We start from the raw sequence: 22164 nt of genomic DNA on the forward strand, positions 1-22164 counted from the left end.
GGTAGCAGAAAGGCAGGAAGGATGTCTATGCTGATAAAAAACATATAGGCCAGGTTTTTCTCAACCTTAACACTATTAACATGTAGGGCTGGGTAATTCTAGGTCATGGGAACAGTCTTATGCATTGTTGGGCATCTACAGCAGTATCCTCGGCCTCTAACCACTAGAAGCTAGTGGCAAAACCCCACTCTCCAGTTGGGACAACCAAAAACATCTTCAGACATTGCCAAGTGTCTTCTCAGAACAATACTGTCCCCAGTAGAGAACCACTGGACTACATATAGATGCCTGGGCTGGGAGAGTTTTTGCTTTCTCCATTTCAGAGTTTATTAACCTCTGAATTATTGACATTTGGGGTCAGATAATTCTTCATTGTGGAGGTTGTTCTGTGCATTATAGAATATTTAGCAGCATTCCTGACCTCAACCTCCTGGACACCAGTAGCACCTCCCCTTAGTTGTGACAACCCAAAATATCTCCAGACATTGCCACGTGCCTCCTAGGGTGCAAAACCACACCCAGTTATGAACCACTGGGGTTCTCAGTAGGAATGGACTTGGCTCCCTCAGGGATAAGCAGAATTACTTAAACAAAGTACAAGGTTCATGTTAGGAAAGAGTGGAATCAGATTAACTGGGGTGGACACATGCTGTGCAAGATCTTGGATACTAGAGCTGGTAATAGGCAGCTTCCGCAACTCTTAAACAGGTATGTTGCAACATGAAATTGGCATTTTAAATTTAATCTAGCAAAAGCAAAAGGATAAAGTGCACAGAGAAGAATTGAATACAAGGAGTGGGGGACTCAGTCAGAAGGTTATAATAACCAGGTTGAAGTGTTAGTTGCCAGGGTTGTAGTGATATATTTAAAATGGAGAGAAGTACCCAAGGGTACTTTGCAGAAAGAAATGTTGAGCTTTTACAACAGATTGAGTATTAGAGATGAAGGCAAGGAAGGAACCAATGGTAAAACTATGTTTGCTAGTGGGAAGATTCAAATCAGATGAAAGGGAAAGAGGGGCATTTAATGAGTTTGATTTTTCAGATACTAACTGCAGGCATTTTAGAGTTATGACAGGAATGAGAGGTGAGAGGTCAGGACTGAATGATGGATTTGGGAGTGTTAGAAACGCAGAACCCTGAAATCTCTGCGGCTTAATACAATGAAAGTTTATTTCTCACTTAAATTATACTCTTCTGTAGAGTGGGTGGCCCTAGGTCTTTTAGGGATCCAGGCTTCTTCCATCTTTTGGCACTGCCATCTGAAATCAGTGACATCCAAGGTGGCTGTGGAAGGGTTAAATCATAAGGACCTCATAGGAGATTTTAGAGGCCCCAAAGTGGCATCTATCACTTCTGCCCACATTGCACGGGGGATTCAACTGAACTGCCAAATTTTTTATACTAGTGTCCCAGGAAAGGAAGTGGGATTCATGAGAACTTGGCCAATCTCTGCTATAGGACACACACACACACACACACACACACACACACACACACACACGAACAAGAAGAAAACTATAGAATCCAATGGGTAGATTCATTGAGGATATGAAGATAGAAGGAAAATTAAAGAGGTAGAGTTCAAGAAACATGACAAATAGAAGAAAATCCAGCAAAGGATTCGGAGATGTTGTTGGAAAGCTTGCAGAGAACAGGCCTTGTGTAGAGCTGAAAGTGGCAGGAGGAAGGAAGGCAACTTTTTTTTTTTAATGTGTTTATTTTTTTTAAATTTATTTTTTATTGGTGTTCAATTTACTAACATACAGAATAACCCCCAGTGCCCGTCACCCATTCACTCCCACCCCCGCCCTCCTCCCCTTCTACCACCCCTAGTTCGTTTCCCAGAGTTAGCAGTCTTTACATTCTATCTCCCTTTCTGATATTTCCCACACATTTCTTCTCCCTTCCCTTATATTCCCTTTCACAACTTTTGGTAAGGAGGGAAAACGTCTGCTTTTGCTAAGACTCTTGCTTTTGAAGACAGAAAAAAAAAAACCATCAGGATAATTAGAAAATGACTTACACAGCTATACCCCGCCTCAAAACCATCATCAGCTTGTCGTTATGAGCCGTCTGAAACCCAAAGCCCTCTGCTTGGCCTATCTGGCCCAGTCTATCTGCTCGCAGCCCACCATGTACTTCCCAGGTACCTAGCACACCCTGGCTAATAGGTTTTTTGCCATCCCTGAGCCCATCTACTCTCCGATCCTCATGGCTTTGTTTTCATTGCTGTTTCCATCCACCAAATCCTGACCTTCTTCAAACATTAGTTAAATGCCACATCACTAAAGAATGAAGCCTTTCCTGATCTTCTCTGTCAACCTCCCCACATTTTAGCAGCCTTTTGGTCTTTCTTCTACCCTGGCACAGGAGACCATCTACTTTGTATCAGTGATATGTTCACTTGACTGTCTCCTTCAGTAGACCACAAATTTCTCAAGCACCAAGCAGCACTACTGTGATGTACAACCCCAGGACAAACCCAATGACACTACAGTCTAGGTCAGGGCATAGCAAATGTTTTCTGTAAAGGACAACATAGTATGTATTTTAGGTTTTACAGGCCACATGGGCTCTGTCACAACTGTGCCATCTTAGTGTAAAAGCAGCCATAGATAATATGTAAATGAATGAGTATGGCCGTGTTCCAATAAAACTTTATAAAACATGTAGTGAGCCAGACTTGATCCATAGGCCATAATTTGCTGCTCCCTGAAGTATGGGAATGGCACTTCCTGGAGCACAGTGTGAACAAGGTCCTCTGAAGTATGATCTGGGAAGTATCAATGTGCATCTTTGTTATCCATATACCTTTTGCTCCCCTCCCACCAGCACCTAGTACAGTGCCTTCCACATAGTATGCCCTCAATGTTTATTTTCCTGAATTAAATATGCCTGGAAAGATACCAACTCACTGAGTCATAATAGCATTTTGAGAGCTTAATTACCTTTGAAAACTATTTTTTGCAAGATTGTAGTAAAGTAGTTCAGGAAGCAATCATGTAAACCCAAGAATCATAAAAAGAATGTGACGGGGAAGATGTGAGCTAACAACATCTAGGGATTAGCAGCCAAAGTGAGAGAATCTGACATCAGAGCTGGGTAAAAGCAACAAAAAGGCATTTCAATCCTCAGAGACTAGCACTGAGGGACATCACATCATATGTAATAGATGTCTCACAACACCTTCTAAATCCGTGTGAATAATGCATTTAATGCCAGCACTTCAATGCTGGAAAGATGTTCATGATTTGGAGGAAACTCAGAGACCAACCAAAATGTTTAAGAGACTGAAAGGGCTCATTTATGAGCAGCTATAAAAGAAGCCAAATATGTGCTTGGCCTGCTGATGGCCAGAACGAGTTGAGGAAAAGGCTTACAAATTACTAAATGCTGTAAACACCAGGAAGGGGAGGAGTGGCGGTCAGCTCTCTTGGACTTAGCTCTTGGTATGGACATATCTCAGGCACTGACAAATTCCTCTCATTATTGGGTCTTAAAACATTTATGGTCTTCTGAATAATATATAACTGGGAATGCTGTGATTGGTAATGTTCTATTATTACAGGAAAACAGGATTGCTCCAGAAGAGCAAATATAAGACAAATTACAGGGGAACAGGATTGCTCTAGAAGAGCAAACACAAGACAAATGATTGCTTATTAAGGGAAGAAACATTCCAGGCATGCTAAGTGTGCTAAGAGAATTAAAATCCACTCACAGTCCACTCCTAGAAATATCAAATACATGCAACTGCGGGTAAGGTTATATAGTATAAAATTATTGAAATTTAATACAAAGATGGAAAGATGGCCAGATACTTCCTTCATTCCTTCTGTCAATCAATCATTGATTTATCCATCCATCCTACATAGCTAATGCTTACTCACTATTTGCCAGGTCCTATGTTGGTGATACAAAGGTTAATAATATATAGAGCCTGTCTAAAAAACAAAACAAACGGCTTATGCTCTAGTGATAGGGTCAGAGAAGTTCATGGAGTAAAAAGGGACAGGTTCAACAGAGAAAGATGAGAAAGCAAAGGAAAGTGGCTCCTAACTCAGATGAGAGAAAGTAGTAAGGTTGGGGAGGCTTCCCAGGTGAGCTGGCATGAGTCAAGTACTGAAGGATTCTGAAGAGTCTGTGAATCAGAAAGAATGAGAATAAGTATCCCAGGTAGGAAAGGTGATATATTCAAAGTGCTGGAGATGATAAAGTGCTGGACCATTTTGTCACAACATATGTGGGACTGACCAGTAGTTCAGGTTGACTGAGACAAATAGTGTAAAGCAGATGGTATCCTTAAAAATAATAACTGGAATATATTAGGATTGTGGATTTTTATTTTCCTTGATCTTTCTCACTCTTCCAAAATTTCTCCATTAATAAAATCACATCCTTATGTACACAAATAATTGCAAATGTTTATATAGCACTTATTCTGTACCAAATACTATTCTAAGCACTTTGTATATATTAAGTGATCTTATCCACATAACTCTGAGATAGGTATTATTGTCCCTATTATACAGACAAGGATGGGAGGCAGAAAGAGGTTTAACAATTTGGCAAAATTATAGAGTTAGGAAAAGAGTGCTGTTTTCTACTTGGGTCATCTCACTCTGAAGCCTCTGCTTTTACATCTACTGTGTTACTACTAACTTTCTAAGTCAGAAGACTGTTTTCCTATCATTTATTCCTATAATCCCATTCTAAGGACTGATCTAACAAATAATCAGAGATACAGCCAAATATTTTGGGGGAAGAACGTTCATAGCCCCAAATTTTATAGTGGCAAAAAATAGAACTAAAAATCACCTATATGCCCTATGATACAGAATTATTAATCATGGTCTGGACCATTATGCAAGTATGATTTAGAAGAAAGTTAAATGATGTAAGAAATGCTCACTATAAAGGTCAAAGAGAAATGTAAGATACAAACTATAATCCTAGTAGTGTGTGTGTGTGTGTGGTGGCGGGGGGGTGGGGGGAAAGGAAATCCACTAGTCAGACCGGTATCCAATTACAATCTTAGCTCTGCCATTTAATTAGCTCTGTGACCTTGGGTAATAATTTAACCCTTATGTACTCCAGTTTCCTCATCAGAAAATAAGGGTAATACAGTTATTGTAATGGCTAGAAAATACAGATAAAATGCTTACAATACTGGCTGGTAAATACCCAGTGTCTGCTATCAAAATAATTGGAAACCGTATTTAAAAGTTAGAGCTAGAGGTGCCTGGGTGGCTCAGCTGGTTAAGAGGCAGACTCTTGATTTGGGGTCAGGTAATGATCTCAGGGTCGTAGGATTGAGTCTGCATTGGACTCCGTGCTCAGGAGGGAGTCTGCAGGAGATTCTCTCTCTCCCTCTCCCTCTCCCCCAACCCCATGCATGCTCTTACATTCACAGGGTCTCTTTCTCACTCTCTGTCTCAAATAAATAAAACTTTTTTTAAAAGTTAGGGTGGGGTGCCTGGGTGACTCAGTCAGTTAAGTGTCTGACTCTTGATTTTGGCTCAAGTCATGATCTCAGAGTGGTGAGATGGAGCCCTGCATTGGCTGCCTGCTCAGCAGGGAGTCTGCTTCTCTCTCTCTCCCTTTGCCCTCCATCACATGTGCGCTCTCCCTCAATCTCTCTCTCTCTCTTAAATGAATAAGTAAATCTTTAAAAAAAATTTAGAGCTAGAGAGTACACATTCAGCTAGCAGTTTGATAAGCATCCTTTGTAGTCTGGGGTCCAGTAGGTTACAACATCATCTAGTTATTTTAAAAAATAATTGGGAATGAGGTAAGGTGAGTAGCACTTTCCATTGCAAGTAAAAACTATTTGCTTTCAGAATCTGATTTCTCAAACTTTAAGATTATATATACCGAACACTTGGCCAACCATAGAAAGTGCTATAAAATTTCCTTTTTAACCAGATACCTTCCCAAGACCAGAACCTGATGCTTTATTTGGGTTGAATATTTTTGAACTGTGATAGCTTAAAACTCTTTAGAAATTTGTTTTCAGGGCAGCCCGGGTGGCTCAGTGGTTTAGCGCTGCCTTCAGCCCAGGGCGTGATCCTGGAGACCTGGGATGGAGTCCCACATCGGGCTCCCTGCATGGAGCCTGCTTCTCCCTTGCCTGTGTCTCTGCCTCTCTCTCTCCTCTCTGTGTATTCTCATGAATAAATAAATAAAATCTTTAAAAAAAAAAGAAAGAAATTTGTTTTCATTGTCAGGACCACTAGATTGATGGAAATTACAAATAGGTTTTTGAAGGGCCCAAAGCCACACATGGCTTATTTCTCATCCAGGTTTGGGAATTATCTTAGTTACACTAGCTTTTAAATAGTAAGAAAAAAAATGGAAGGGAATAAGCAGTTTCAAAGTTTGTTTTGTTTTGTTTTCCATGAAGGAAATTCTTGTAGTGATCTTCGGAGCCGGTCTCCGGGATGAGGCTACTTGAGCAGATGGGCTATACTGAGAGAGATGAACAAGGGCCTGGGGCAGAGAGCATGTACTTTTCACTGCTCAGCCCCGAATCTGCAAAGTGGAATGGGAAATGCTTAAGCATTCTCTTAAGGAAAGGATAGAAAATCAAGGAAAATGAGGTATTCTGCTTCTCACAACATTAGGAACCCAATTTCCCCACAGGTTTTCACAGTGGCCCCCTCTTGTCTCTCTCTTTCAGGTGTCCTATGTAAAGGCGATTGACATCTGGATGGCGGTGTGCCTTCTGTTTGTGTTTGCTGCCTTACTGGAATATGCAGCAGTGAACTTTGTCTCCAGGCAACACAAGGAGTTCCTGCGGCTCCGGAGACGACAGAAGAGACAGAATAAGGTACAGTTGACCCTCAGTGCAGACAAAGTCAGGTAGAGCTTGAGGTAGTTAACCAGGCAATGTAATTCAGAAAATAGAATACATGATGAGCGAGATGCTAAGGTTCATTTTTGTCCTGATGTGTCCTACTATACTGGCTTATTGCTTAGGTTCGTCCTTTAAAATTGGGGCAGGGTTGTCACACTTAGCAAATAAAAACATAAGGCATGCAGTTAAACTTGAATTTTAGATAAATAAATAGCATTTGGTATAAATGTGTCCCAAATATTGCATAGGAGACACATATTAATATTAATAAATTATTTTATATTAATAAATTATTTGTTTATCTGAAATTAAGATTTTTACTGGGAGCCCTGTTTTATCAGGCAACTCTAATTGGAGATATATACTCAGTTTGACAAAACTGCCTGAAAATCCTGATTTTTTGAACATTAATAATTTGTGTATATGTGACTTTGTATACATAACTTCTTCGACTGACTTTTTCATCAATTGCTCTGGTTTATGTAAATAAGGTCCCTACCCAGGTTGGTCACAACTTGATAAATCCCATCAAACTGATCTCATTGTCTTGACTTAAATTTTAATGCATAAACTCAAATTTTACACTATCCAGAGGTTTGAGGGTTCAAATAGATGCTCAAAATCATTAGCTCCAGGTTCCTAAATTTTGCCTGCCCATTTGAATAGCCTGGGGATCTTTCAAATATCCCAAATCTTGGCCACACCCTATGGCAATTAAATCCCAATCTTGGGATGGGGCACACAGGAGTCAGGATTTCTGAAATTCCCCCCAGGTAATTTTAGTGTGTGTACGTGTTGGAAAAGCACCACCCTGGTTTATAATCCACTTTTATACAGGACACCAGACAGCTTGCACTTGTTTTCAGTTTCTGATTCTAGAAAAGAAACATGGCCTTTAATGTGGAGGATGCTAGTGCTTGTAACAATGTCACTAGAGAACTAAAGTTAAAGTTTAACACACAGTAAATGACAGATACTTTTCAAAATCTGTTCCTCTAAAATCTGAGAAATTAAACTTGCTATTGAAGCCATAGTTATATACAACTCTGTTGGAACAAAACCAAAAATGTTTCACTGTCAATGCTCCAAATACCTAGATGCAAAGCTAAACATTTATTGTGATTTAGACGTTGGTTATGTTGAGGAGCTTGCATATGTATGAGCTCACAGAGTCCTGACCTCATCTACAGAAGTGTTTCCTGCACATACTCTGGACTGGTATCTGGCTGGTTGATCTGTTTCTCTTTTCTATCTCTTAGGAACATTTTGTTCTACCACAGCCTAGGGAAACACACACACATATTCTTTGCTGTATGCTATTGAGTATCAAGCCTTTCTCAGTTTTCTCTTCTTTGCCTTCTTGTTGATGATAACCATTTCTTCAACCTCATCCAGAGGAGTCTGCACAAAGTGGCACTTGTGCCATGCAGGAAATTACTAGAATGTGAGGGTATTTCAGCACATAAACTACATTCCCAGAATTCCCTGGCTTACATAGTAGATGGCCACTGACTGCATAGTGTCTTAGACCAGAGATGGAAAATGAGTTTCATTTTGCTTCCCAATTCTGAATAATTGGTAGGACTTCCTTAGAATGCTTATGTGGAAGATTGTTGGGCTGTATTTGTATCTTATCGTAAGAGTCACATGGAACACTTGTTAAAAGTAGATTCTTGTACGTTTTCCCAAACCTCCGAATCAGAAGCTGTGGGGGTGGGGGGGCGGGCAGGGGGCGGGAACGGTCACTAAGAGTTAGTACTTTTCACAGGAGTCCCAAGTGAGTCATATTATAAGTTTGCAGAAACTTGGGCAATATTAGAGCAGTCAGGGGAAAAGAAGATGAAGTAGTAGAAAATGAGGTTAGAGGAACAGGTGATTTCAGATTCATATAGGACTTTGCAAGCCAGTATAAAGGGATGGATTTTATTCTAACTGACTAGAATTCACAGATTAGTTTCAACATAGCAAATGCCAGGCTATCAAGTGGATGGTCCATGGGGTCAAGAGTAGCAGCAGCAGATCAGTTAGGAGGCTATTGTAGAAATCTTCCAATTCATGAGCATGAAATGCCTTTCCATTTCTTTGTGTCCTCTTCGATTTCTTTCATCAGTATTTTAGTTTTCAGAGTACAGATCTCCCACCTCTTTGGTTAGGTTTATTCCTAGGTATCTTATTATTTTTGGTACCATTATAAATGGGATTGTTTACTTAATTTCTCTTTCTGCTGCTTCATTATGGGTGTATATAAATGCAACAGATTTCTGTATGTAGATTTTATATCTTGTGACTTTACTGAATTCATTTATCACTTCTAGAAGTTTTTTTTGGTGGAGTCTTTTGGATATATATATATATATATATATATATATATATATAATTATGTCATCTACAAATAGTTAGTTTTACTTTACTACTTCCTTACCAAATTTGGATGCCCTTTATTTCTTTTTGTTGTCTGATTGCTGTGGCTAGGACTTCTAGTACTGTGCTGAATAAAAGTTGTGAGAGTGGACATCCTTATCTTGTTCCTGATCTTAGGGGGAAAGCTCTCAGTTTTTCCTCCTAGAGGATGATGTCAGCTGTGAGTTTTCATAGATGGCCTTTATTAGGTTGAAGTATGTTCCCTCTAAACCTACACTGTTGGAGTTTTTTTTTTTATCATAAATGGATATTGTACCTTGTCAAATGCTTTTTCTCCATCTATTGAAATGATCATATGGTTCTTATTCTTTCTTTTATTAATTGATTTGCAAACATTAAACCACCCTTGAAACCCAAAATTAAATCCCACTTGATCATGGTGAATGATTTTTTTAAATGTACTGTTGGATTTGGTTTGGTAGTATTTTGTTGAGAATTTTTACATCTATGTTCATCAGGGATATTGGGCTGTAGTTCTCTTTTTTAGTGGTGTCTTCAACTGGTTTTGGTATCAAGGTGATACTGGCCTCATGAAATGATTTTGGAGGTTTTCCTTCCTTTTCTATTTTTTGGAATACTTTGAAAAAATAGGTATTCAACAACATAAGAGACAAACAGGTGTTGGCAAGGACATGGAGAAAAAGGAACCCTTGTGCACTGTTGGTGGGAATGCAAACTGGTGCAGCTGCTGTGAAAAACAGTATGGAGGTTCCTCAAAAAGTTAAAGATAGAACTACCTGACAATCCAGCAACTGCACTGCTGGATATGTACCCCCAAAGTACAAAAACATTAATTCAAAGGGATACATGCACCCTTATGTTTATAGCAGCATGATTTACAATAGCCAAGATATGGAAGCAGCTCAAGTGTCCTTCGATTGATGAATGGATAAAGAAGATGTGGCATATATACAATGGAATATTATTCAGCCATAAAAAATAACAAAATCTTGCCATTTGCAATGACATGGATGGAGCTAGAAAGTATTATACTAAGTCAAATAAGTCAGAGAAAGACAAATACCATATGATTTCACTCATATGAAAGTTAAGAAACAACAAACGAGCAAAGGGGAAAAAAAGAGAAAGATCAAGCAAGAAATAGACTTTTAATTATAGAGAACAAACTGATGGTTACCAGATGGGAGAAATTGGTGATGGGGATAAAGGAAGGCACTTGCCATGTTAAAACACTGTTGGTTAAAAAAAGACAATGGAGGAGTTGGAAGAGAGGAAGGGAAAGAAGGAGGGAGAGCAGGGCCATTAAGGGTGCTTCCAAGGGAGTTGTAGTGATCAAACAGGGACTCTAAGGTAGTAAAGTGAGAACATGAAGGGGACACTGGCTATTCACAGACTGGCCATTTCATTGAGGGGTCAACAACATGCTGAAATAAGAATATTAAAATAACTGTGCCAGAAGGACAGAAGCCAGTAATGAGTGGGAGAGATAAATAAATGCTCAAAAATCAAGATATCACAGGAGGTAAAGACAAGGACAAGGGTATGACCATGAGCATATGGCTCATGGTCAATTGGAGGGAAAACTGACAGTGAGGCAGTCAGGGAATTGGAAGGCCAGGGATGGGGCCAGTTATCCATTAGATTATTGAAGACGCTCAATGAAAAGTGGCATTAATGGGTATTGAGTTAATAATGAAATAGTTCCTAAAGTCATCAACTACTAAGGGCTGGAAGCTGGTAGATGACACCAGTGATAAAGGAAACCAGTGATGAAGCTGAAAGAGCTCAACTTCAGAGGCTCCAGAGGAGCTGGAGTTAAGGAAGAAAGAAAGCAAGAGAGTTTGGACACTGCAAAGAGGAGCAAGAAGGACACCTGAGATGGCTGACAGTGCTGGGCATTAAGGGGAGACTCCTTAGAGATGCCAGTTGGCACTGGTAGTCATTGCTTTGTCTTAAAAAAAACTGAGGAATCTAAGTTTAGGTGTTTTGCATGGAGATGTTCTGGAGTTCAACTGTGCATCTCAAAATGGCCATTTGAAATATGAAGCTTAATTAACAAATTTAAGACTTGATAACAAGGTGGGGAATAAAATAAATCATGTTTGGGCCTTTGTAGTCAAGGCTCTTATTTTCATTGAAAATTAACATTTTCAGAAAAAAAAAATGATTAGGAGACATTTCCACTTATGTGTCCCTTAGGAAATGGTATCTTCTTCTCTAAGGTAGCACATTAAGTTTTTTTAAGTCAGAACCATGATAAGAAAAAAAATGGTAATGAGAGCTAACTCTGATTGAAGGCTTACTATATACCAGGCACTGTTCTAGGCACTTTCCATACAGTAGTTGCTTTAATCCCCATAACAACTAGGTGAATAGTGTGATCCTACAGCCCAGCTTCCTATGGGAAGTCCTGGTCTTGCATATTGTCCTGATGCCTTGGTGTAATCTAGCATTTGTTATGGATTATTCATTTTAAACAAATTATTAGTAGTTGCATTAAAACAAAATGAAATGGTTTTGGTTGATGTCTCTATCGGGTTTCTGCATGGCATAATCCTCTGGGGTGGGGGTATACACGTGCAGTGGACAAGTTCTCACTTTAACATGTAGTAAAATCTAAAAAATAACCATCACTATCCTTGGCTTCTTGACCCTTTCTGGAAGCAATGTCGTATCACTCTCTTTCCAGGATACCTCAAAGGGAGATTGCTGGTCTCAAAATGAAGTACACTTTGACACAACTGACTGGGGACAAAGGATTCTGGCCTCTGTCAGTGGTGGGACACTGCTATCCTGCTGGCCACTTGGGGTGCCAGCCTTGGTCCATGACATGGCACACAAAGTCCATGATATCACTAGGCCACCACTTGGTGGGGTCAGTAGAACACATGGAAAATCATAGGTTCAATGGACAAAAAACAAAACAGACTGAGCAGTCTTGCTGTTGAGCATCTGAAAGTTAATGCCTTTGTCATTTTTTGCAAGATAACTCTATAATTTGATAATGCATTTTTATTTTGTAATAAATAACATCAGAGAGTTGTACTGTTAGTGCCATTTTCACTCTCAAAATTACCCTTGTTTGGATAAATTACATGGTCATCCTGTCAATGTGAAGGCAGTATTCTTATCTCCATTTTACAGATGAGAAAACTAAAACAAAGGTTCAGCAAAATGCCAAAGCCACACACACAGGTTTTCTGGCTCCAGAGTCCCTGATCTTAACTGCTATTGCTCAGAGTTCATGTTTTAGATCTTACATTATGATCCAGTATCCATCTCTGAGACACAGGCATACTTGAAACAAACACCTCTAATGTACTCTAATGATCTACTCTGTTTTTTCAATGTGAATGTGATTAGGGTAAGGCAAGTGAGATGAGCACACAAGTACAAGGGTCAGATCCTGTTTTTACTTAAAATTTTGATATTTTGTTCCCCTTGGATTTTTTTCATTAACAATGAAGTTTTTAAATCTGGCAATAAAATATTGACCTGGAGCACTTGGATTGTGGCACCCCCTTACCTTTTGGACCGGAGGCCTTAACACGCCCTAGTTCTGGCCCAGTTAGTCATGAACCACTAAATCCTCACAGACCCTAATAGATAGGTTGTGCCTGAGTTAAAACAAAAACAAAACACCATTTTTAAATGTTCACTATTCCCAGTGAAAAAAAGTCTTGGGGAACGGAGCTCTGTAACACAATACAGGTTGATTATGTAAAAGGTAAAAAAACAAAAACAAAAAACCCCACAAGAGCAAATAATTTTCCACAGTGACACTGGCATTAAGACTTATTCAAGGAAGATATTTACTGAGAGAATGCCTGAGATTACATTGACTTGCATGGGAAGAATGCCTGGTGTTTACCAAACAATCAAGTTATGAAATGGGGTCACTTTCAAGGAGGGGCCAGGGAGTTTTTGACTAGGTGTATTTGCTTAGATTATCTTTTCTACATCTCATGAAGCAGCCACTGTCAATTTTACTAAAGCAGAGTTTCTCAGAAACAATCAAGCCCAGATCTTCAACTGACAGAATTTGCAAATCCCTATGGTTGGGCCAACCCCAGTCTATCAGAAGCTGATGCCCTAGGTCTATGTGGTAAAATCCTGTATTTATGTTACTTCCTTAGTTCCAATAAGGAATTTTCGTACCATGTGATGTTTATAACAGCTTTCCTAGAGGAACTTTAAAGCCTCACCCGAGTTTCTTCCTTTCTTTTGTTTTTTCCTTTCTTTTTATTATCTGGCCACACCACACTTGACTTTTGGCAATGGGTCTGATTTTAGATACTCCCAGATGCCCACAGAGCCCTCACTTCTTTATTTTCAGTGACTAAACAGAAATTGTGGCTGCTTGAGAACACAGTTATGGTTTTTAGGCCACCTAATGATAAGCTGTCTTTGTTTTTAAAGATTTTATTTATTTATTTGAAAGAGAGAGAGCTAGTACACGAGTGGGGGGAGGGGCAGAGGGAGAAGGAGAAGCAGACTCCCCGCTGAGCAGGGAGCCAAATGTGGGGCTTGATCTCAGGACCCCTGGATCATGACCTGAGTGGCAGGCAGATGCTTAACCGATTGAGCCACCCAGGCGCCCCTCATTTTAATTCCAGCTAGTTAACCTGCAGTGTTATATTAGTTTCAGGTGGACAATATAGTGATTCAACATTTTCATACAACACCTGGTGCTCATCACCAGAAGCTGCCTTTTAAAAGGAATGTTGACACACTATTAAGACTTCAACCTCCCAGGGAGAAAATATGGGGCTTCAAACTGACCAGACAATAGGGTGAGAATGTGAGGCCCTGATTAAAAGGTCTCAGATGACAGTAAGTTGGCAAGGAAAGAATTCAGCACTCATTTTGCTGTGATTTTCTCCCCCGACCCCTTATCTATCCTTTAACTCTTAGCTAATTTGCTAATTCCTCAAAAGATAATTTCCTGGTCCTACAAGGCTGAAATAATCCCACTCTTTCAAGCACCCTTTTCAAGTACCCAATTCGTTCCTTTTCATAACATGTGCCACTTTCTACCCACTGCTGTTCATGTTTCACGGAGGAATAGAAGATTGGAAAGATATCGGGAAATATTATTTAAGACACTTTACCTAGAAATACCTGAATCCTGATCTCAACCATCTTCTCATTGACCTTGAGTGGAGATAAACCTACAAGGACAATAAACTATTTTTATTCAGCTTTAACTTCAAACCTGAAGGCAATGTCCCCAGGAGGGAAACAGCTTAGAAGCCCTCCTCTCTCTCTCTCTCTCCCTGTCTCCCTCCACTCAGGAGACCCAGAAGCCCTGAGCTATTTCCTCCTCACTGTTCCCAAAGCCTTAGATTTTCCCATTCCAATGGGAGGTGGGACCCCACTGGTGAGGGCCAGAAGACAAGGACCCTTAAAAAACACAAACAAACACATAAACCTCTCTGTGCCTCAGTTTTCTCATCTGTAAAATGGAGTTAATAGTATTCACCTCATAAGATTTTGGTGAGAATAAAGTGAGTTCCTATGAGTAAAGCTCATACAATAAAAAAGCCATAGCACGTAGTAAAATTCTGTTTAGTGATTGTTCATTTTAGTATCTACTTTCTCCACCACTATATAACAGACTCTGGGTCATAAAGCTTTTGTTCAATTTAATGGGGAGCATTTTCTACAGATTAAAATTAAACATATTAAAATAGCTACATTTCTTCTCCCTCATTCTCATTCCTCTTATTTTTCTGTTTTTTTTTAAAGATTTTATTTATTTATTCATGAGAGGCACAGAGAGAGAGGCAGAGACACAGGCAGAGGGAGAAGCAGGCACCCTGTAGGGACCCAGCCGACGTGGGACTTGATCCCAGGATCACAACCTGAGCCAAAGGCAGGCACTCAACCTCTGAGCCACCCAGGTTTGAGGGTCTTTATTTATTTTTTATTTTTTAAAAGATTTTATGTATTTATTCATGAGAGACACACAGAGAGAGAGGCAGAGACACGGGCAGAAGGAGAGGCAGGCTCCTCGCAGGGAGTCCGATGTGGGACTCAATCCCGGAACTGGGATCACGCCCTGAGCCAAAGGCAGACGCTCAACCGCTGAGCCACCCAGGAGTCCCTCCTCTTATCTTTCTTGTACAATGGAAAATTAGATTGCACAGTAAGATTCGACTCATGTACAGCGATTTTTATAATCATAGGATTGAAATAATGAGTTCGTACTTTTACTCTATAGTGTCTAAACAAGAGAAGTGGAAAGAATTAGGAGCAAGCTGAATTCTTCCATTCTGTCTCCCACTATTACAGGTTGTGGCTAAACTTCCTAAGTACAAGGGCACTTTTTCCAGTTGTAGATAACCCTTGAAGACCCCTCTAACCCAATTAGAATGTAAACTGACTCTAAAAGGCGACTATTGAAATGCAGATGTTGGGATCCCTGGGTGGCGCAGTGGTTTGGTGCCTGCCTTTGGCCCGGGCAGGATCCTGGAGACCCAGGATCAAGTCCCACGTCGGGCTCCCTGCATGGAGCCTGCTTCTCCCTCTGCCTGTGTCTCTGCCTCTCTGTCTCTCTCTGTGTGACTATCATGAATAAATAAATAAAATCTTAAAAAAAAGAAATGCAGATGTTACTATGGCTAAGTCTAATCAACCCAACAAATCAAAGCAAATGAATCCGTTGAACCGTAAGTCAAAGGATCAACATATGAGAATCTTTCATAAGGTCTCTCATCTCTTTCCTCTCCAAAGGTGTAGAGTAGTAGTTCTCAGCCTGAGCAATTTTGCCCCCAATGGACACTGGCAATGCCTGGAGACAGGTTTGGTTGTCACATCTAAGGGACGGGTGCTATTGGCATTCTGTCTGTAGAGGCCAGGATACTGTTAAATTTCCTACTATGTACAGGGTAACTCCAAGCCCACCATAAAATGAAAAATTATCCACCTCTAAATGTTGATAGTGCCATGGTAGAGAAAACCCTGATTTAGAACATTGTTAGGACTATTTCATACTGAGAAGTATACCGTAATTATTTTATATTTCTTGTTTGCAAGGGTGACATGGTTTGCCTACATCTGCCCACTAAGTCAGGAGAGTGCTCTCAGTTCTGCAAACCTCAGAGTCAGTTCTCCATGATTCATATGTATGTGGGGCTCACTGGGTGATGGCCAGTTCTTCTCCTTATATTAGAAAAAGCAAGTTCTATCAGCAGCCTATCTTTAAAATTTTGATTTATTCAGATGCACACTCAGTTGAGTATGAAGGAAATCTCTATCTGATTGGCTTCATTAAAACATAAATCATAGGATCCACATACCACACACCCTAAGAAAACAAATCTATGATGCTATGCATAGCTTCATGCAGGAAGTAAGACAGGGCCCATATCTGGGAAATATTAAGTTCACATTCTGAATATCCAAATTCTGGGAGATGAAGATACTTGTATGTGGGGAGGAAAAAATTAACTTCTTTATCACACCCATTTAGGGAATGCTCAGTAGTGTTAATAGTCATAAGGAAAGCTTATTTTTAAGTTCAACCCCTGAACTTGTGTGGTTCAACAGGTGCACACAATGATGTTTAGTGTTAAAGAGAAAGAGAGGCAGTAGGACAGTGTTGAAAAGACTGACGATTTCATCCATTCTAGAAAGAATCTAGTGAGAATTTTTGAACTTGGAAGGTCACTAACCTGTGAGAATGCACATAAGAATCCTCACTACTTGGACCAGCCACAGGCACTGGAATTGACAACAGGCAATAACAAATACACTTGCCCACCTGCAGACTACCACTGGAGGATGGGCTCCCTCTTGATCTGCTCTAGATCACTATTTCTCTAACTTTGGTACACCTGAGAATCACCTGGAGGCCTAAGTAAAACAGATGCCTGGAACCCAGCCCTGAGCTTGACTCAGAGCCTGGGATGTTTCCAACAAGTGTGGGCCGGGTGCAGGTGATGCTGATGCTGCTAGTCTGGAGGGCCACACTGAGTACCGAGGGTCCAAAGAACCCCTAATATGGCCTTCAGTCATGAAAATGCTATGGGTACTTCATACCTTTGCTACTAACATACCCATAATCATGTCAAGGACATTAACCCCCATGATTCCATGTTGAAAAACAAGCCATTAAAAGATTAACAAAGAGAAAATAAAATACAAAGACATTTTTAGACTGGAAATCCCTACAGCTCTCCTTTCTCCTTAGGAAGGGAAGTCCATAATCTTAGCTTTTTTTTTTTTTTTTTTTTTTTAAAGAATACAGCGAAATGGCATGTGTTCTCCTTTGTCCTTTAGCATTTCCCCCTATGTTTGGTCACATGTTTGCGCACGGTGTTTAAAGAGGATTTTGTGGATCATTAATTAAGGTAACAACTGCTTCCTTAGCAAGCAGGATGTTGAAGAGTTGTAACTGCTTCCCCAGAGAGGTAGAAGGTGTGTTTGTTTTTTGTCTTAAAGGTTGAGGAGTTTAGATGAGGCTTTAACAGACCTGTGAGGATTAGGAGTTTGGACTTAATTGTGAAAGCCAGCAAGAGTAAATAAATGTCATGGTACTCCGTAATTCCCCTAGACCACCAAGGTAGAGAGCTGGTACTTGTCAGGGACACGGAGGCCTGAGATGTTCGTAAGGTGTTTTTCTTCCAAGCGTGTTCCATTTTGCTAGCTATTTTGACAGCCTTATTTTAGGACTTGCGGGATGCAATGCTCTTTTGCAGGATGCGAGATGATGTGCAGAAGCAGCCTGGCAGATGAAATCTCTGTCTTTTTGGTATCTCCAATCCTTTCTTTCATCCCAGCCTGCTTACTGTCATCCCTATTTTCTTTTCCTCCTTCCTACTAGATCCTATTTTTCTATCCCTCATTTTCTTCCTAATTCTCTCATTCCCTTATCCTGAGTGTCATCTCCTCAGTCCATCTCATTTTACTCATTCATTCATGCACTCGGCGTAAACGTAGCACACACCTACTATGAGCCATGCACAAAGTCCAATGGATTCCGCTCTGGGGATGCTCACAGTCCAGGGAGAGGCAGACTAGTAAGCAGAAATACTTTCTATGTGCATAGGACATGCACTGGGATAGAGGCCAGAGGAGAGCCATGGAAACAGACCGGAGGGGCCCTGGGCTAAACACTGTCAGTGCTCCACCCATTACTCCCATGCCACTCCTTGTTTCTATATACAAGGATAGCTTAAGCTCTATAAGCTCTGCTCTGCTATGGGGTTTTGGGCCCCAGAAGCATGCTCAACTCTTGCAGGGAAAGCTGGAAATACTGAGGACTCACTCCTGGAATAGCTCTCTGTCAATAATAGTCGGGGACTAGAGATAAATATCCCAGCTTCCTTGTCACTCTAAGGTATGTGGCTCTAAGGTACTGGCTCCCAGTGATTCCGAGTGGGATTGAGCCTGTCACCCATACTCTAACCTGCTTACCAATACACCTTGAATTGACGTGGTTTCTTTTCCTGTTTCACTTTCCCACTCTCTACTGGTGCCTCCTGAGATCACCTCCCAAATAAACTATATGCACTCAAATCCTTGTCTCAGGGCCTTCTAGAAAACTCCCACTAAGACAAGCACCAAACCAACACTTGGGCTCCCTCAGAGTTAACTAACAAGATGGGAGCCCAGAGAGCTGAGCAGGTGCCAGGCAAGGAAAGGCTCTACACCAGCCTAAGAACATTGGACTCCCTCCTCAAGGCAATGGGGAGAGACAAGTATGGCCTATGTGATGGTTCAGGAGGGGGTAGCAATGGCTATATAGTGTAAAGAGGAGAATAGAGCGCCTGGGTGGCTCAGTGGTTGAGCATCTGCCTTTGGCTCATGGTGTGATCCTGGGGTCCTGGGATTGAGTCCCACATCAAGCTCACTGCAGGAAACCTGCTTCTCCCTCTGCCTATGTCTCTGCTTCTCTCTCTCTGTCTCTCAGGAATGAATAAATAAAATCTTAAAAAAAGGAGAAGAATAACAATGAAAGGAGGACACTTTATACATAAATGAAAATGTGACCAATACAATAACAGGAGTTAACCACCACTTTTTCTTTTGCAATAAAACAGTTACCTCAGGTCTTTAACATCAATGATCCTTTATATATCTATAATCATCAAACTTAGCTGAAGCTCCAGTTTTGCATATAGACCCTTTTAAGAGACTTGCTACACAAAATTTTAAAAGGGAATTCAAAGTTAAAATGAGAAGAAAAACTTATATCAACTAGTCTCCTTTTTGTGTTGTCTGTGTTTGGTTGGCTAGGATAGATAGACTCTAGGACAAATGGTTTCAATGCAGAAACCATGTATTGTGCTACAAGCGAGGTTTAAGTGCAAGATTTGGCAAGGACCAAGGATATAGCAGGTCCTCCACTTGATAACACTTGGGAAGTGACCCCTCATTGGGTCTTGACACAGGAGTAGGAGTTGGACAGGTGAAAAAGGACTAAGAGGGATGTTCATGCCGAGGGAACAGTTACAGGAAGGTTGTCATGAAGAGATGGGCCCACCAGAACATGGGGGATATGGGGCCTTTGAGGGAGGAAAACTTGAGCTGAGTTTTACAAATACTATGATCATACTGGACTGTAGAAATAGCACGCCCTATAAAAAGGGTCAGGTTGGAATGAGGCACAAGATCAGGAAAATACTACTTCAGCATTTCTATTTAAACACACTCTTTGGGGCACCTGGGTGGTTCAGGCGGTTGTCAGACTTAATTTCAGCTCAGGTCTTGATCTCAGGGCCATGAGATTGAGCCCTGCGTCAGGCTCCGCACTCAGCGGGGAGTCTGCTTCTCCCTCTCCCTCTGCTCCCCCCACTCCCTGGCTCTCGCTCTCTCAAATAAATAAATAAAAACCTTAAAAACCACTTTTAATTGTATAATTAGTCTATGCTTACCTGAAAGCCCCTCCCTAGAGCATAGATCCTTATGAATACACAGTAGTTAATCTTTTTGTAATTTTGCTGGAATTACCTTTGTAAATCTGGCTGGGATACATACTATAACCTTTGCAAAGCTCTCCTTAAACAAGCATAAATATAGAAAGGTCTTTGTGAATTATTTGCAGTTAGAAATGCTTCTCATGGTTGCTGTCATATCACCACAAACTTAGTGGATTAAACCAAGACAAACTTAGAACCTATAATTCTGGAGGTAAGAAGCCCAATATGGGCCTCACTGTGCAAAAAATAAAAGTATTGGCAAGGATGCACTGCTTCTGCAGGCTTGTGGGGATTTTTGTGATTTGGAGGCCGATCAAGGAAAAAGCCACACCCATGATTGGAAGCGGCACACAACAAGCTGTATGGGATGCGCTTGGTAGGGTCGCCCGAGGGGAGAGTCACTTGCTGCATGAGATGGTTCGGAGGCTTTCAGCAAGGAGCTGCTACCCAGAAGGGAAGAGGGCAAAGGGACTCCCCGGGGAAAAGAGGCTTCCCAGTCTAGGTGCTGTCATCCAGCAGCATGCAGAAGTGTCTGTGTCAGCTTCCAAAGGCACGGCAGCTGGCGGTCTTAGAACCACAAGGCTCCCTGGTCAGCAGATGCTGAACACGGTTTCATGAGGTATGCAAAGCAGGCAGGCTTTAGATGGCTAGAGATCCGCTTGTTCGGGCCATTTTAAAAATTATTCACTAGGTAAAATTTGAGAGAGATGCCAGCAGGCTTTTGAGCTAATAGGTTTCAGCCCGCAGTGGAAAAAATAAACCACCCAAGGGGCCAATACATAGTGGCCACCTGTCTCACTTATGTAACAAAGTTCTAGGGAAGAATCTGATTTCTTGTTTTCTCCAACTTATAAAGGCCACCCATGTTCCCTGACTTACAGCCCCCTTTCTTCAAGGCCAGCAATGTTGTCTCTCTCTGACCTTTCTTCCATAGTCCCATCACCCTCTGACCAGAGCTGAGAAAGTTCTCCACGTTTTTTTTTTAACATTTTATTTATTTGAGAGAGAAAGAGAAAGAGAGAAAGAGAGAGAGAGAGAATGTGTATGGGCAGGGTGGGGGAGGTGGCACAAAGGGAGAAGCAGATTCCCCGCTGAGCAGGACCCTGAGATCACAACCTGAGCCAAAGGCAGACACTTAACCAACTGACCCACCTAGGTGCCTCAAGGTTTTCTGCTTTTAAGAGCCATGTGACTCAAGCTCTCCTGGATAATCCGGGGCCCTCTCTCCAATTCCTTAACTTAATCATACCTTGCAAACTCCCTTTGCCCTGTAAAGTAACATATTCACAGTTCCAGGGATTAGGACACAGACATCTTTGTAGCCATTATTCTGACTGCCACATACAGCAATGGTTTCCTGCGACTAGCTGAGAGTGTTTGCAGGCCACTCTAATATATTCCATCCATATTCGAAGCCACTGGAAATGCCAGGAGGTGAATGCCCCAGGAGTGGCCCTCAGCCAATGAGAGCTGGGGCTTGGTAGCCAAATACTGAGCTCCCTCACTCCTTGGTAGTTCAAGTCTGAGTGTCTCAGAGGTTTGAGGTCCATTTGCCAACAGTAATCTGCTGATGAGTCACACACCCTTTCTTGATTTTCCTCCTTTCCCTGTCCCATTTCCCCACTCGCTCTGCACTTCCAATACTACTACATCCCAAATAAACTACTTGCACACAAATCCTTGTCTCAGGGTGGTTTTGGAGAGAACAAAAGCAAACTGAGGTCCTATGCCTTTTGGCTAGGAGCCTGATGACAATTACAGTTCCATTTAACCCCATCCTCTGTCTCCTCACCAAATATCAAACAGACCCTGGAATATGTTTTGTGCCTGGAGTGTGGAAACAGACGGCTAAGGATCTAGAAGGAGCAATGAGTGGCGTCCCTAAAGCCAGAATAGTCATTTCTCCAAATTACAGAAAAACAATTGCATTCCATCTATTGCAACTTGCAGTTGGCACTGATAAAATATTTTGTGCTATTGGGTATTCCGAAGAACTTGA

The 22164-nt window shown here is 41.1% G+C and overlaps 2 protein-coding genes across 19 annotated transcripts in view; one reads left to right on the forward strand and one right to left on the reverse strand.

Moving 5' to 3' along the window:
• The window catches only part of FANCB (FA complementation group B), a 459601-nt gene that overhangs the window by 309159 nt on the left and 128278 nt on the right, over positions 1-22164 (reverse strand). The gene's annotated exons all lie outside the window — the stretch shown is intronic.
• Positions 1-22164, forward strand: part of GLRA2 (glycine receptor alpha 2) — a 173803-nt gene that overhangs the window by 130839 nt on the left and 20800 nt on the right. For all 4 annotated transcript variants that reach the window (XM_038586857.1, XM_038586858.1, XM_038586859.1 and 1 more), the window contains one exon: positions 6682-6831. In XM_038586857.1, coding sequence (XP_038442785.1) covers positions 6682-6831 — 150 coding nt within the window. The remainder of the gene's footprint in view (positions 1-6681; positions 6832-22164) is intronic.

This window comes from Canis lupus, chromosome X (genome assembly GCF_011100685.1).
Source record: "Canis lupus familiaris isolate Mischka breed German Shepherd chromosome X, alternate assembly UU_Cfam_GSD_1.0, whole genome shotgun sequence".
NCBI classification, from domain to species: domain Eukaryota; kingdom Metazoa; phylum Chordata; class Mammalia; order Carnivora; family Canidae; genus Canis; species Canis lupus.